The sequence below is a fragment of the Lathamus discolor genome, chromosome 3 (genome assembly GCF_037157495.1).
Source record: "Lathamus discolor isolate bLatDis1 chromosome 3, bLatDis1.hap1, whole genome shotgun sequence".
NCBI classification, from domain to species: domain Eukaryota; kingdom Metazoa; phylum Chordata; class Aves; order Psittaciformes; family Psittacidae; genus Lathamus; species Lathamus discolor.
In genome coordinates, this window is record NC_088886.1 from 673695 (window position 1) to 690920 (window position 17226).

The 17226-nt window shown below is 46.9% G+C and overlaps 1 protein-coding gene across 1 annotated transcript in view; it reads right to left on the reverse strand.

Moving 5' to 3' along the window:
• The window catches only part of TNNI3K (TNNI3 interacting kinase), a 45329-nt gene extending 32701 nt beyond the window's left edge, over positions 1 to 12628 (reverse strand). The window contains exons 1-5 of the mRNA XM_065673022.1: positions 12535 to 12628; positions 11823 to 11931; positions 8074 to 8159; positions 6515 to 6612; positions 2747 to 2857 (exon numbers count right to left, since the gene is read on the reverse strand). Coding sequence (XP_065529094.1) covers positions 2747 to 2857; positions 6515 to 6612; positions 8074 to 8159; positions 11823 to 11931; positions 12535 to 12574 — 444 coding nt within the window. The 5' untranslated portion in view covers positions 12575 to 12628. The remainder of the gene's footprint in view (positions 1 to 2746; positions 2858 to 6514; positions 6613 to 8073; positions 8160 to 11822; positions 11932 to 12534) is intronic.
• Between the last annotated feature and the right edge of the window lie 4598 nt (positions 12629 to 17226).

Below are 17226 nucleotides of genomic sequence, written 5' to 3' on the forward strand. Positions count from 1 at the left end.
TGTGTGCTTGCAGGGGATGACACGGTGCCCTGCCAGCTCAGGGAGGCAATGCTGCAGCACCAAGGTCCCCACCCCTGCTCGCACCTCGTGCTTCCACGCGGGGATCTGACCTTCGCAATGAAGGGCTTTGGCTTGCGCTGCTGACGCTTCTCCTCACTCACCAGTGCAGCAGATGCACAGATTGATTTGTGCCCTGGCCACTGCTGGAGCTGCTGACTGAAGCACTGAAGGTTAACAGCTCTTCAATTGAGTTCCTTGGTGTGACCACCCGTAAATTGTTTTAACCTTCCTCCAGCTTAGCCTTCTGCACACACACAGCCTCTCAGGGTAACGTGAGGTTGGCACCAAGCGTGTGTTGATGCACCGTATCTTTGACAACAAGAGCAAACATTCCTGTAGGATTTAAATCACTTTGAAACCACTCTGGAGGCTGCAATGCAAAGCTAAATTGACTGGTAACCTTGCTGGTGGCCACAAGCCTGGGAAGGTCCTCAGCAAAGTGTACATACACACACACGTATATACACATTCACAACCATATACATATATACATATACTTACTGTGAGGTGTCCCTGCCCATGGCAGGGGGCTGGAACTAGATGATCTTAAGGTCCTTTCCAACCCTAACTATTCTATGATTCTATATAGATAACTTATACAGCCCTTAGGAGGAGTGAAAACCCGAGGAGGGTGGAACAGCCCTGAGTGTATTTCCATTGGAAATGGGGGAACTCTTCACTGACAAAACATGTACTAAGGGCAAGCAGCTCTTACTGGTGCTTGCAAAAGTGCTGCGATGGGGCTGTTCCGAGCTGTGTTTGCAAATCACAGCTTCTGTCTCACAGTGATCCCTCTGCTGTTTGCTGGTATTGTTTCATCAGTGTCCACAGAATCCAGAGTGTCCTGAGCCCTGCAGTGACTCGAGGTACCGTCTCTATGCACATACTTACGTCCCTATGCACATACACGTACAGTTAGTGCACAGGGTGCAATACTAGGGGTATTCAGTGCAAAAGATTGCAACGGGTGCCTCGTGCAGTTTCCAAAGTCTTCCAAGTAAATCAGTTACGGGATTATCTTCACTGGAAACAAAAACCTGGCTGCAAATTCCAGCAGAGATCTATTGGCCTCTTTGAAAGCCGAAATAAAATAGGAAATGTAGCATATTGCTGCTTGTGCAGAGATCTGACAGACCCTCGGACTAATCAGAAGCAGGGAGTTAAAGACAATCTTAGCAGCATAAATGAGGAACTGTCACCTTGCCTCAGCTGAGCCTCAGTGTCTGGCCGCATCAGTCCTCAGGGCAGGTATGTGAGTGGTAGCAGATTTCTGAGACAGCACAGAGAATATCTACAGGTCACCAATTCCCCAACGAAAGTGCCTCTTTGAAGAGAAATACCTTTTCTCTCTTTCCACATAAACTGCATAACTATTTCTATATGTGTATATGCATATGTATAGAAAACAGCACGGATGAGTGAGAGTGCAGCAGCAGCAGAGCTGGCTTTCTTTGTATCAGTGAGCTCAGCGACCGCTGTAACTTGGGAGTTCCTCAGACACGTCTTCTTTCTTGCCATGCACATAGATAGAGGTGGTTCTTCTGCTGCAGATGCACACACATTTTGTTCTAGCCCAGACAAATTCTTCTACTTGAGGGGAATGGCTAAGCCTAAAACGCACAACTAAATTCACAGTGTAAAGGCAGGTATTAGCGTCACCTGCATTTCCTTCCTTGTCCTTAGTTATTCTTCTCTTGCTGCTTCTCTCTCTTTAAAGAACTTGCTGTCTCTGTCTCCAAACATTAGTCCAGCCCCTGTGTAAGTTTAAACTTTTACTCAAGCAGAGGACAAAATCTTTGCTTGCTTAACGGACCCAAAGGAGATAAAAAGTGAAGTACCTGAACTGGGAGTCCATTTACAGCCACGAACCTCCCAGCACCGAGGTAACTGTGCACACCCAGTACTTGAAGAGATTAAAGTAATAAATAAATTACACCAAGTGAGCTGTTGCCAGGGTGACGGAAATGAGATGAAGTGTGAAATGGCTGAGCTGGGGTGGTAAGTGATAAGGAAACAGATTCATGATTGACAGCAGGTCTAGAAAGGGAAGGGCCTGATTATAGGTATCTAGGGAATCTCATCCCTTTTCCTCCCTCTGCTCCCCATAGTGATAAGTCTCCAAAGGAGGCCAATCAGTATGGATGTTTGAGATTCACACTAGACCTGCCCTGACAACAGCTTGCTCTGCACTAACCCGAAGTATAAAATAGCTCTGCATGGAGAACCTCTGTCCCCTTCTGAAGCAAAAATCACAGAGCTCTGCAGCAGAGCCCGTGACACCTAGAAGAGGAAATGAGACTTTTACTGCACTTCCTTCACACTCAGAGGCAGCGTTTGGAAGCCTTGCTCCATATCGAGGTTCAGAAATCCACGAGTGAGTGCATTTCATCAGCTATCTGTTGGTTAACACTTCTGATATTTAGAAAGCAGCGCCATTTATTGCCAAGACTTTAAAGCACTCATGTAAAGGTAAGAGGTGTACAAACAGACCTGAGTCCTCTGTGCATGTTTGTCAATGTAAAAGCACACGCACAGGGGTGGGTTTCCCCAAAGGTACAGAACATTCAATACAACTCAGCTGTACTCAACCAGTTTGAGCTTTGTCTGGAACAGCATCAGCCTGAAACAGCGACCTGCTGCTGTCTGCACTCACAGAGGTGGCTTCCAGAAGCAGAGGGCAGCGTACCTTGTGGTGGCCGGCGATGGTGGCGATGTGCAGGGCTGTCAGGGCGCCGTACCCGACCTGCTGGATGTCAGCTCCGCCGTGCAGCAGCGCTGTCAGCAGCTCCGTGTTGTCCTGAAAGGCAGCGAGTCCGACACGTTAGTGCTGGGCACAGCTCTCGCTGTATGTGTGTGTTGAGATCTCCAAGACCCCGGGAGACCTCACTGCGGTCCTTCAGTACTTAAAAGGGGTCTGTAAGAACAATGGGGAAAGACTTTTTAGCCTGTTGTGACAGGATGGAGGGTGATGGGTTTAAACTAAAAGAGGGAGATTCAGGCTGGACACAAGGAAAAAATTCTTTACACCGAGGGTGGTAAAACCCTGGTACAGGTTGCCCAGAGAGGTGGTGGATGCACCATCCCCGGAGACATTCAGGGCCAGGCTGGATGTGGTTCTGGGCAACCTGCTCTAGTTGAAGGTGTCCCTGCTCATTGCAGGGGGTTGGATGAGCTTTAAGGTTCCTTCCAACCCAAACCAAACCAGGCTGTGACTCAGTTTTAAGCAAAGGGACTGACTGTGAGGCCAGGAGCATGGGGTGCAAGGAAAGGGTGGAGGGAGGATTTGTCCTGGGCACCAAAAGTCTCTCCTCTGCTAAACTAAAGCCTGCATCTAAAGTCTTTATTCTGATTACATGATGCCATTAAAGATCTCTGTCTCCAAGCCATTATTAGGTGCTGACACAAACTGTTCCCCATGTTTGTCCTGGGTTCGGGACATTACAGCAGCTAACGTGGCAGAAGGGCACCTGAGGAGCTCCCAGGATAGCATGAGTGCCACATTCTCAACTGCAGGCTTGTTTTTCGTACTATTTCACTCCTCTCCTGTCATGCAGTTTTAGCTATGACTTCCTGCAGGTGTAACAGCAGCAATGGGCACTATCAAATGGCAGCAATAAAAATCAACTTGAGAAACACATTAAGAGTCACAATGCACAGGCAACGTGACCAACAATAAATTCTGCTTCACAAATAGTGACACTAAACACAGAGAAGTGAAATGATGGGGGGCAGTGACAGAGCTGGCAGGAGAAACCAGACCGTCCTGCTCACCAGCACTTCTTCTAACTGCACTAACTACGGCTACAATAATTCCACCTTCCTGGAGATCTGCCCAGAGATGAGCCTTTTCCAATCCGTTTTCGTTGTCTCATGAGAGGAAAGGCACACAGCTCAAGAGTGAAAGAGATGCTAAAGGCTCCAAACTTTCTCATTGTTCTCTACCTCTTTGAAGTAGTCACTAGAAGAAGGGCAAGAAGAAACCAGCGCCAGACAAGCAGCAGCTGAAATATGCCTGTGAAAGCGTTTGTTCATAGTGAAATTGTTTTCCTGCTTTCAGGAAATATCCACAATTTCTCTTTGATAACAATGGACAGTTAAAGTTTACATAATTTTCCCTATCAAATAGTTTTAGACCTCGAAACATGGTGCTTGGGTGGCTAATGGGTGGGACATTGTGCAGCCTGGGAAGACAGGCTGAGTCGGCATTACCTTGGAATGCTCTGTTCTGGTTAGTGACTCATCCCAGTTTCCCAATTCTGTTTTACCCAGAGGAAATGCCACAAAACCACCCAGAATGCGGGTAAGCAGCAGACAAGGAGTTTCACAAGAAATTGCCCTGCCTCAATGCACATCACTGTTGTTAAGAGGTATCTGTCGGCTCCTTTATGTTTTACTTAGAAAAGAACTAGAATACAATAAAATTTGTCATTTAAAGTCTCAAAATGTCACTTTTTGGAGGAATGTTATATTGCATTCTACTTTACATCCCCAAATTCACACTAGTTTGCTTAGCTTCATGGTACCTGCAAAAGAGATTGGATACTACATTACATCAAATGACTTTCTGCTATAGTTCTGTGCTAAGTGGATAGAAGAGATTTATCAACAATACAGTGCAGGGCAACCAGACAAAACAAGATTTGATAGGAAAATCAAAACTATTCCCAAATAATGAAAACACCTGGGAAATCTGATATAAAATTCCTTTTAAACAAAGGAATGGTTTTTCAGCTAAATTATTGATTGGAAACCATTCACTGAGACTGACATTAAAGTAAGCAGAGAAATTCTTCCAGGCAATTGGCTAATAATGCAACACTGAGCATGGGGGAAGTTTCTTTTATGACTGCTGTAAAACATCTCACCCCATGATGTGTAAGACTGGCTGACTGTCATCAGTTTATAGCCTGCATTGCTAATGGGTACCAGTGGCTGTAACATTAACATGGGAATTCCAAGACATAATGCAAGATACAGGAAGTGCTCATAACACAGTAACTAGGAGAGACAGTGGCTCATGGACAAATACAGAGTTAAACATGGAGCTGCAGAGCATCCACAGCATCCTCAGCATGCTCAGCACATTGTGAGTTTCAGGTATCCAGCTCCATGATGGAGTCTTCAGGTATTTAATGACCACTTCTCTGAACACACCTGGGGCAAGGTTATTGTTCCAGGATGGCATTCATGAAATCACAACTGGAGCAGGAAATGGGCTCAGCTGGTCCACAACAAACACAGGGCAGTGTCTTTCTTCCCACCTTCAGACACAAATGCTGCTGCTTGCATGAATTCTTTCCTTCCCTTCCTACTGCCCTCTAAGCAGCAAAACCATTGCTGCACTGGGGGTCCAGTGTCTGCCTTGCACAGATAATACTGAGGACTGTGTGCCATGTGCCCGCATGTTGCCCTGTAGGCAACACTGTCCCTACACAGCCTTGTGTTAGGCTTTCCCTTCGCTCTCCCCATGGGGAAGCTGACTGCATGCTCACGCTGGGACAACCATAGGTGCTGACTGGCAATATGAGTTGAATTCTCTCCAGGAGAGACTTCTGTTGTCTTCTTTCTGGACAACTATTCTAATCACCAGGTTATCTCCCAGCAGAAGGCAAAGCATCTCCTCCTCCACAGGTGAGCTTTTGGAGAGGACTGACGGAGACTGCGATGATTCCTGCTGCTCTGGAACTGGGTGTTTGGATTAAAGACCATCTATCACTTCCATGTCCTCTGGCAACACCATTTATGGATCAGGAGTGGCACACAGGTGCCATCCTGCTTAACCAGCTCTGAACACACAGCAAATGGGAACTGCATCTGCCATGAGAGCTGCAGAGAAAAGAGGCTGTATGAGCTTATGGCACCTTTGGGACATCTAAGTGTGGCCATTACAGTCTAGAAAAGCTCCTAAATTTGATCTGAGTTCCCCCTAAAAAGCCAGGTGCTTTTGGGGCTGGTTCACACATGGATTCGGTTTCGCAGATGCTCCATCTCAAAATAAGGATCATAACAACTCTTTCAGAGAATGCTGTCTTTGTCCACTTTATTCCTCACTGCTGTTATTGCTGAGTCTCAAAAGATAAATATAATAGTGAAGAAAATTAATACTGAAGCTGAATGAGGAATCTGAGGGGGAACAACAAAGAAGCAGCAAACAAGAAAAATCGCAAAATGAATTCTTTTGAGACTGCTTCTATTACCAGCTATGATAATAAAAGAACACTGCTCTATCTTGAGTTGATTTAATCAGTATTTCCAAAGCAGGACCATACCCTCATGGATGACACTGCAAAAACACCTGCTGATTCCCTGTGCTGGGCCCTTTACAGGGCATTTTCCCATGCACTGTCAATGTGAAGTCTCTGTTTTCACCAGAAATAGCAACCAGAGGCTCCAACCGGGTGGTTCACACAAATGAACTGCTCAGTTCTGATTTCTTTTCACCAGTTCAGTTTACCTTATAAGCTGCCAAGTGCAGAGCTGTAAACCCATTTCTGGTTAATCTGGAGGGGCGCAGTCCTTTCAGCATGAGGGTTCTGATGTGGGACTTGTTACCTTCAGAAAGAAAAAGGGAAACAAAGTCAGGTACAGGGAAGAGCGTGCAGATGGAGAAACTTCCGTGTGAGCCTGAAGCAAAGAGCAGCAGTGGCTCCGCTGCTGACCTGAGGCAAGCTATGAAGCAGATCTCCTGATGCACCACGTTGTGACCGGTGGCCTGGCCATTTGCTCACACTTCAATGGGGATTTGTTAAGGACAGGAGAACCTCTACAGGAGCAAACCCCTGTGTCACATCCTGACCATGCTGCACTGCACAGAGCAGCAGATGCTGCTGGACTCTGGCTTCTCAGCCGCTGCCCTTGTTTGCCCCTTCAGAACCGAAGCGTCACTCTCCTCCTCCACATGACACTGTCACAGGGACAGTCGGTCTGGGGATGGTGCTGAACGTCACCATGGACACTGGCCTTCCTCTGACCTTCTGATGCGCAGAGGTGACCTCAAAACACATACCTGCCTTCTATTGACAGTAATCAATACTAGTTATTGTTAGTCCTGTTACATTCTCTCCTTGCTTCCAGTGCTCACACACCCTGTGGAGTTAATGAGCAGCGCCTGCTTTCTTACATGTCCTCTCAGCAATCCCCAATGGCTCTAATGTTACCAGGCCCTGGTGTCACCTCTGGGTACGACCTTGCACTCTGAGAGTAAAGATCCACTGGGTTTTCAGCAGTGCGGTATCAGGCCCTCCTTCATGATGGCATTGAACTGAGACGGAGCAAATCCTTTATGTGTGTTATTAGTGTTTGCAGAGCTGAAACCTGAGGGGAAAATTCTCTTTGCCTCTCAGCTGATTTTGGCTCTTGTATAACAAGAGCAAAGTGCGTGCATGAACAAATGACCCATTATGGGCATCAGAGCAGCGGTGTGGATAGGAGTGGAAAATTCCACCATCGGTGTGTTGTTATGACCATCCCAGCAGACATCCTGCACTCTTTCCTCATGTACCCTCAGTTGCTGTCTGCAAAACTCCTACCAGGTGGTACTTGTCACTAAAGCATTTGGGTTGTTCTTCTTTTAACCACTGTGAAATGAAATACGGGCATTTGCCTTGCCTTGGAAAAATAAGTGTTGCGGGTATGACAAAGGATTGCTAAAGTAGGTGCCTATCCTGGAGTCTGTGCCATGTGCAGAACACAGCACTGTAGGGCAATACTGAATGAGGGTGGACTGATGAACCAGTGAGTGCAGCAAGCTGTGAATCAGTTGAACACTCGCAGCACAACACACTACACTCGCAACCAAAACTTTCGCTGGACTGGAGCATCAGCCACAATGTGGCTCAGTGTAGCTTGATTCACCCCTTTTGGCACTGGGGCTTAGAGTGATGCTGCCCCGTGCTTACAGGGCTGTCAGCAAGGACAGCACGGAAGGAAGCTCCCTGAAAGCACCCTTTTCCTGACAGTTATCAGACCCCAAACCAGGAGCTGTGTAAAGCACATTGGGTTTCAAATACCTACCCCCACAGATGCAGCATAAATGGAGCAGAGAGAGCCCATTTTCTGTGCGGTAATTCAGATTGACTTTGGAGAAGGCTTCATCAGAGCTGCGAAAAGAGGGTTTACAGATGATCACTGTTTTCATCTCTTGCACATCTCCTGTCATTTGGAAAAGCTTTCAAACAGAAATCTTAGCGCAGCTTTTGAGACCTGGGGCTCAATTTATACCCTGTTTGCACTCAGTAAGTCTGGAAACACTTGACAGACATCAAGCGAGAGTTCAGATTTACTGTTTTCTGAACAGCCCTGCAGTTCAGTCACAGCGGAGCCTGAATTCAGCTCCATTAGAGAAAAAAGAGGAAAGACTCCTTAGCAATATCAATGATCTGTGCAGAGCCAGCTTCTGTATTGACGCAACAGTAAACAAGGAATAGTTTAAAAGCTGTGTGTTTGGTCTGAAGTGATGCACTGGGCAAGCACAGAGCTGGAGGCAAAAGAGCCGAGTAACGAGAACACCCAGAAAAGGCCTTTCAGAAGGGAAGTTGATGTTCCCCAAATGAGGTCACAGGAACACCACCAACACATGGAAGCTGTTCTATGGGAACACTACGGGAGACGCACATGGAACGAGGGTTGGCCAAGCTCAGACCAAAACCAAAAGGAATGAAGGAGTCTTTCCAGAGCCACCGTTTCTGGTGGAGGATTTGCAGTTCCACTGGCACGCCAGCTCCTAAGAAGATCCACAAGTGTCTGAGACCTGTGGGGACTATGGAAAGGCAACTCTGCATTTACAGTTCTCAGACAACTGCACCTCACATCTTGTGACACTGACAAAGTGAAGCTCCATTTATTGTTTAATTTTCTTCCACATTATTGGTGAAGTGTTACATTTGAATACAGCTTCGTGGTTTCTTAGTGCTTCCCAGGCCACACAAAGATGAAGTGAATAGTTAAAATGAAGTCATTGTTATTAATACATTTCCGATAGAATAACTCTTAACAGGATCCGTGTCAAGCCTGACTCATTGAAAAAGGCACTCAGCTTCTGTATTGGATGCTCTGTTCTTTTTTACAAAAAAAAAAAAACCAAAAAAAAAAAAATACATAAAATGTTAAAACCTCTCATTTTATAGTTCTCATTTTATAGTTCATTGATTTCCATGCTTCTTGTCATAGAATCCCAGCCTGGTTTGGGTTGGAAGGGAGCTTAAAGCTCCTCCAGCTCCAACCCCTGCCACGGGCAGGGACCCCTTCCACTGGAGCAGCTTGCTCCAAGCCCCTGTGTCCAACCTGGCCTTGAGCACTGCCAGGGATGGGGCAGCCACAGCTTCTCTGGGCACCCTGTGCCAGCGCCTCAGCACCCTCACAGGGAAGAGCTTCTGCCTAAGAGCTCAGCTCAGTCTCCCCTTGGGCAGGTTCAAGCCATTCCCTTGGCCTGTCCCTACAGACCCTTGTCAAATCAAAGTCCTGTCATACAACACTTGCCACAGCTCAGAAGTGAAGTGTTTCGCAGAATAACGGTAGAAGACCCAGCAGCCAAGGGAATTGCAACAAATGTTTAAATAATTTATTCTTTAAACAGAATTTCAAGTGCAGACAAAGCCAGAGACTTCCCTTTACTTCCCATAGTTAAGTCCATCATAAAGGAAATCCTGCTTGTTCAGTGTGTGTGGTCATTCTAAACCAGGAATAAACCCTGTGTTTTCCTGTCCATGCATGAAGTGTGATCAGGTTGATTTGGAAACGTTAAACCACCTCATTTTTCTGGGGTTCGTGTTGAAAGAACCAGTTTTAACTTCCAGAATGTGAAAGTTCCTTAAGCTAGATACTGAAATCTTCCTCTTCTCCTGGATTGAGGTGTAATGAAAAGTTTCACTTTGCTTTTTTAATGCTGTACAATTTGAATCTGAATTCTTACAAGCAGGTAAAATGCCAATGGTTTTATGGGAAAATATTGCGAGGACAGTTTTATATATTAGAAACTATGATTAAAAGACCCATATTGGAAATAGAAACTAGCTCAAATGACTCCACAGAGGGCTGGTTTTACCTCAGTGCCCTCCTAGTTCATTCCCTTAAGAGTTAATTGCATATTTAGGGAAACAAAATCCCAACTTTTCATTTTTAGGGTGCGTTTTTAGTTAAACCATGGCACTCAGAGCTCTGAGCTCCAGGAACAGAGCAGGGACAGCTTTTACCCAGGCTCTGACACGTGCTGTGCTACTTACACATGTTCTTCTCTCTACTGCAACTGCTGGGTTCTGTGGCACTGGACAGATGCCCACTGAGTGCAGTGAGGATGATGGGGGATGCTGGCAGCTCTCTGCCAGGCTGGGTCAGTTTTACCCTGCTTATGTTCTAAACCTTCCAGAGCAGGGGCTTGAGCAGCTTCTGATTTCATCTCCCCCAGGTGAACTCCCGGCTTTGCCTTCGCTGCAACAACCACCCGGGTTCTCAGTCCTAATCTTTTAAATACATGAATTTGGTTTAATAATGGGGAAAACCTACAAATTCCTCTGCTGCTTCCGCGATGAGCAGAGCTCCCAAAATAGCCACTGCTGCTGCAGAACAGGTCTCATATAGTCAAGATTGATTTCTAACACTGGCCATGTTTGGATGTCAGATACCCACAAGCCCAAATTTCATACCCATGGGTAAAGGCATTTTGAAAGGAGATCACTGTCTGATTCCTCAAGCCTGACTACAAAACCAGGTGTTCCCAGTGCAGTGTTAACCAGTGCCATTAGTTCTCACCCCTTCTGTGGGAAAGAGCAGTGCTCTTTATCTAAGAAGCAGATTTTGGCTGGCATTTTACTGAGACTTAGATGGGCCCTACAACAAACTGATGAGCTGAGCTGCCCAAGTCTGCTAACCTCAGAGTTTGGGTTTTCTTTATCCTGATGCCTAACGCAGGAGCTGAGCACTGTAACCATATGCTCAATTGTTTTGCTTATCTAAAATAAATAGAACTCTGGCCCCACTTTGTGAAGATAATAGTTTTACTACCAAACACGCTTAAAATGAGGCAAGTAGTGGAGTACTTTAGTGGATCACAGCCAAAGTGGTCCATGAAAGCCCAATGTCCTCTTTCACTTCCCAGGCTCAATCAGTGCCAATTGTGCTGGCAGTGCTCATGGTGAATGATTTATGAGACCAGTTGGGCTTTTTTGAGCTTGTGATTTCTTTCTGATTAGAACCCCCTGGTTTTCCAAGGGGGTTTGATGTCTGGGACTATTCACCTGATCTTCACATACTCACAGTCACTGAATTCTGTGGCTTCTGCGTTTAAGCTTTTCTGATAACGAGCATATAAATATATATTGCCTCTTTGGGTGACCTTGGTTGGTGGCAAGTGCTGCCCTGAGAAAGCAATTACAAACACGAACTTGAAATGCACTTTCAGAAGATAACCTGCTTGTGCTTGTTGAAAATCTGTGACTTCAGCAATGTTCCTGCCTGAAGAAACACATCAGCAGAGCAGCGAAGTACCCAGCACAGCTGGACGGCCTGTTCGAGCTGAGTAACTTACACAAGTATATAGGCATTTGCTGTGAGATACTGGCATCAGTAATTAACAGTCACTACCTCTGGCACTGTGCTGCGAGGCTCTGGCCCAGAGCTGTGACATAGTCCCAGAAATAGACATTAAAGACCATGCATTTGCACATGACAAAGTCCTTCCATGAGCAAACACCTGAAACTGAAATTGCTGTTTGATGGCAGATGCTTCTGTGAAAGAAATTAATAAGAAGGTTTCCAGAGTATTTTACCTGAAAACGTGCTTCAGTTCCGCCAGCTCCTTCTCTTTGATTTGCAGGTCATCCTCTAACCGATCTATGATGATAGCATAGGATTCACTCACCTTTTTCTTCCATTCATCTGCCAACAAAAAAAACCCTAATTCATAAACCAGTTCAAAACACATCAAAACCATGAAGCATAACGTCCCAGTAACCAAAGCACTTGGTGTTTGAACATCCAGTTGCACACTGATTCATACAGTTTTCTATTCAAGTATGGAAGTTTAAATACTGCAGCTAGTATCTTGCTGCGCCAATATAGACACACACACACCGATTTCACTGACAAGTACTACATCTGAATCCTTATCAGGAACATTCTAACTGGAGCAAGAGCAAACTTAAACCTTAGAGTGCATTTGTTAGTTTTTAGTTCCTAAATCTGAGCATAGACACACAGCATAAAATGTTGGCAGTTTAAAGGTTTTCTAATGAAGCACAAGCTGAAGCAACAGCATAACCTATGTTAATATGATATCTCCATAAAGAAATCTACTTTACTGGCTTTCTGCCTTCTTTCCCAGGCTGTACATGCAGTTTGGGTTAAGCCTTTCTCTTGTAAACCAAGAACAATACAATGCCGCAGCCTTGAACCCAGGAGTAAAAGGTATTTCCTGAAATACCATTTGCCTCTCGCAGATGGGTGTTTGGTAAATGGCATTAAAAAAGCAGCATTCGTTACCAGTGCAAGTTTGGGTTGGTCTGGACTTGTAATTTCCCATTTGTCCAATGTATCTTCTTTGTTTCAGCAAAGCTCCCGCAGTAACGTGATTCCTTGGTCAGGAGCAGGGACAGTGCTCCTGAAAAATGCTTTTGATAGTCTCTGGCTAAAAATAACCCCTGTGCCAACTGGAATGTCATGCAACAATGGCAGGGAGAGAAGCAGCCCGTGCGGTCAGCTGCACAGAACAACGCTGGTACCTGCCCAGCTTCCTTCACAACCCATGCCTGTCTCAACAGAAACAACCATCTCCTTCCATCTGCTCAGCACCCAGTGCTGGTGCAGGTGGGTAATCCAGCAGCTTGCTACCAGCTTTGTAGAGGAAGGGGAATTTGGGAAGCTGACTCCCAAGGGTGCTTTCAGGATACCCAAGGGGTGCTGGGGTCCCCACTCTGGGGAGGCCAGAGATGATCTCAACTCCTAACAGCAAAAGTCTGTGCTTCAGAATGGTGAAAGGTTGCTTAATAGTGAAATAACCTGTTTGTCACCCTCACAAACTGAATGTCCTCAGTAACGTGATCAGCACAAGTGTGCTCAGCCACAGCCTGCCCTCCTCGCATCCTTTTCCTTCCATTTTCTACCAAATGGAATGAACTACATCACACCTATTGCCCCAGCCAGCCGTGGGGTTCACGCTGGTCTCTGTAGGTGCCTCTTTTCCTCCTTCTATTGCTTTTAAAAGCTTATTTCGTACACATATACATGTACAAATAGACACAGAAACAGATCCATAGATTTGTAAATATCTATGTATTTGTATTTGTGCATATATCTATTCTATAGTTAACGTGTTAACCGACCTTGGCAGCTGCTCTGTGTTCAAGTTGGTAGTTTTTTCAGTGAAGGATTTCAGGCAAGAAGACAACTCAATGTAACTCACACACACACACACACACACACACATCCTCACCACGCTGCATCCCCCTGCAAACAAACCTGCACCCTGAGAGCTTCTGGAGCAGCATGAGCTCATCCCTTTATTTGCACTGATCTGCCCATTAAGCCAGGACGTGTTTCAGAAGACTTTGACCTGCTTTGACAGCATACCCTGTGATATTCAACCAAATATATGCAAGAAGGAACCAGCCTGGTGATGGATCCTTCACATCCAGTTGCCAAGCAACCGACTGCACTGGTGATGAGCACCCAAGCAACGATGCAGCACCCAGGCAGGTATCTCCTCTCCCATTGCTGTCATTAGCCAAATGCTGCCTGTTTTCCTTCCAGTGCCTAAAGGTGCTACAGGAAACCTGGAGAGGGGCTTTGGACAAGGGCCTGTAGGGACAGGCCAAGGGGAATGGCTTGAACCTGCCCGAGGGGAGACTGAGCTGAGCTCTTAGGCAGAAGCTCTTCCCTGTGAGGGTGCTGAGGCGCTGGCACAGGGTGCCCAGAGAAGCTGTGGCTGCCCCATCCCTGGCAGTGCTCAAGGCCAGGTTGGACACAGGGGCTTGGAGCAAGCTGCTCCAGTGGAAGGGGTCCCTGCCCGTGGCAGGGGTTGGAGCTGGAGGAGCTTTGAGGTCCCTTCCAACCAAAATCAGGCTGGGGCTCTGTGAAATGCCAGGAAAGAAAAACCAACCTGGAAGTGACAGAACAGTTTGTGGTGCTCCTGGATGCCTGAGGAACAGAATTTTCTTCCGTTCAGACCAAGCCCATCATGACGGGGACAGGGCAGACTCCAAACCCCAGGAAAAGTTCTGTCCACTTTTGCACAGAAAACATATTTTAATACAACAAGTTTATAACGTAAGTGCATAAAGTTTCCGTGAGATAGAGGTAAAATGATATGCTTTAAAAGCAGCAAATACCTTGCATATTGTTTATATTCTAGTACCATCTGCTTCATGAACATAAAAAAGTCATCAGTTTTATGCTGTATTTTCCTCTTTTGCACACATTTGTGTGGGTGAAGATTCATTCCTATGGACAGTTAGGGAGAGCTCGGGAAGCTACAGCACAGGAGGATCATCCAGTCAGTCACCAGAGCTAACCCTATACCATGAAAATAGCTTCCAGGTGAATTCTGCACATCCACATCCCAGCTGTGAGGCAGCTGCGGAATAACAGATCAGGGGGGAAGAAAGGACAAAAGGAGCAATTGCAGAGCCTGTTTGCGGAGTGTCTGCAAACAGAGAGGAAACTGCCCCAACTCAGTTGGGCCAGTTCTAGTTCACATCTGCACCGGCAGCACTGCAAGGTCAGAGCAGCGCTCCTCAGTGAGCAGAGCCCTCAGCTGCAGCGGTCACACAGCACTGAGTGCCTGGCACATGCCACTGACACATCCAACCCTGCAAGAGGAATGCGTGAAGGACAATGGTCTTTATGTCAAGTTGGTTAGAAGATATCCATACCTGACATTCCCTCTGGGAGGCTGGAAGCTGCTCCTGTACATTTCCATGTCATTCTGGTGACATTCTGACCTGTCACATAAAATGAAAAAGGCATTAAAAGAAAACACACCTGTATGGAAATGGAGTTTGAGGAACCCTGTACCCCGGATAAGGAGCAGGTGGTTCCATGGCTTCTCTGGGAGAGGGTTAAAAGGAGTGCACGGGGTAATGCTGCTGGTTCTGCTCTCACAACGCTGCAGGGGTGTTTGCACAGGGACCCATGTTCCACACGTGCAGGGAGCAGAGCGTGAAGGTGCTGCACCAGGGATTTAGGAACAAGCAGAGGCTGAACCAGGGAGCTCAGCCCAGGCAAACTGCCTGTCCAGGGCAGGGATGCTCCCGGGCAGATCCAGGTGGTTGTTGGCCCTCACCTTCCTCCATCAGGTCCCCAGGTCCTGCTGGCACAGATGCTCCCAGCTGCTCGCTCTGATCCCAGACACCTCCCTCCTGCTCTTTTTTAAGGGCCTCATTTCTCAGATTTCAGTTTCCTGCCCGAAAGGTGACTGAAAGAATCCTCCCCAGATGCACAGTGCAACACACACAGAAGGGCTACATCCCTGTTCTTTAGAGCATGCTCCCAAAGCATTTAGGGAAATCACTTGACAATGCTCATGATGAGGCCCATTATTGCACTACAGAGCAAACCTAATTACATAAAGCAAGCTGACATGAATAAAATCATTAAACACTCATCTTGGTTTATTTGAGATTGTACCAGCCTGAGACGCATTCCAGGACAGACGGAGCCAGGCAGTGACCTAGAGGCCTGTATGGGAACTGTGTCCAGCCAGGAACCTCAGGAGCCTTAGCAAAGTCAGGCTCCAGATTTCAACAGATGCTCCCATTCCTCCTGCTCCGTCTGGCCTGACGGGCACTTTGAGCACTGCATCCTTTCTTGCTCAGACTGGAGGGAAAACCTGGACCAGAATGCCACGAACCAGAATCTGATACCAATAATTACTATTACCCTGCTGCTAGATTTCACTGCGCGGCCTCGCACAAGCCTCTCAATTCCCCTGGAACAAGCTTATCCCAGCTGGTTACACGAGAAAATTGTTATCACCTACCTTCACGGCACACTGTGAAAAAGATGGGCTGAAGTTTGCACAATGTACATGAATAGAATACATACGGATACTGTGTACATCAACTGAGATCATCGCCGTCAGGAAGCATCCAGGCTGAATTCTTTCTGGTTTCAGTAAGATTTGATCACACTGTAACATAGCCCTTTTTGCAAGGGCTAAATTTACTATAGCTGAAAACCACACACACTTCACTGCAAAAGGTTTACCCAGTGCATAATAGACATTGTTTTTCAAATGTGCCATCGACGATACATACAAATCACAGAATCCCAGCTGGTTTGAGTTGCAGGTACCTCAAAGCTCCTCCAGCTCCAACCCCTGCCACGGGCAGGGACCCCTTCCACTGGAGCAGCTTGCTCCAAGCCCCTGTGTCCAACCTGGCCTTGAGCACTGCCAGCGATGGGGCAGCCACAGCTTCTCTGGGCACCCTGTGCCAGCGCCTCAGCACCCTCACAGGGAAGAATGCTGGTGCAACACCTGCCACTTCACAGGAGCCTGGGTCATTCCAGCACCAGAGCAGGGTGAAGGAATGACACAAAGAACAGAACATCCCAGAGGACACCACTTTCTGCAGGGCCACGAGGCCCTGCTTCTGATCCATCCCAGATGCAGCTGGGTGTGCAGGTTGGAGCAGCCCTGGGCAGGACAGGCAGGGGAGCAGCACACCAGGAACTCTGAAACACTCTAAGATGTACATGTTCCCTCTCCTTGTGCCCTCCATGGACTGATAGAGCCCGGGGCAGCCTGCCGAGACCGGACTCCATTCCTGATCCTTCCTCTTCCTGGAAGGAACACCACCTCCAAGACCATAGCAGCTGCCCTTCAATCGTATCTAGCAAAAACCCCTTCCACAGGCTGTTTGGCCAGCCTGCTTTTCTGCATCCTTTTTCCCCATTACAAAGGTCTCAGAAGCAAACCCATTTTCTCCTTACACCAGACTGCCTGCAGCTCTGAAACGCACATGTGGGACTAGGGGAATGCCGAGTAAATGCAACTGTAACCGTTAAAGTGAATAATCATGTTAAATGGATGCATTGGCAATGAACATCCAGAAAACTTCTCAGGCAGCAATGCCATCACCAGGGAAGTGTTCTTAGAACAGTCTGGTCTCCAGCTGAAGATGCAAAGTCTGTACCAAACGTTTGTTTGCCCCAAGATGTGCTGCATGCGTTAACACA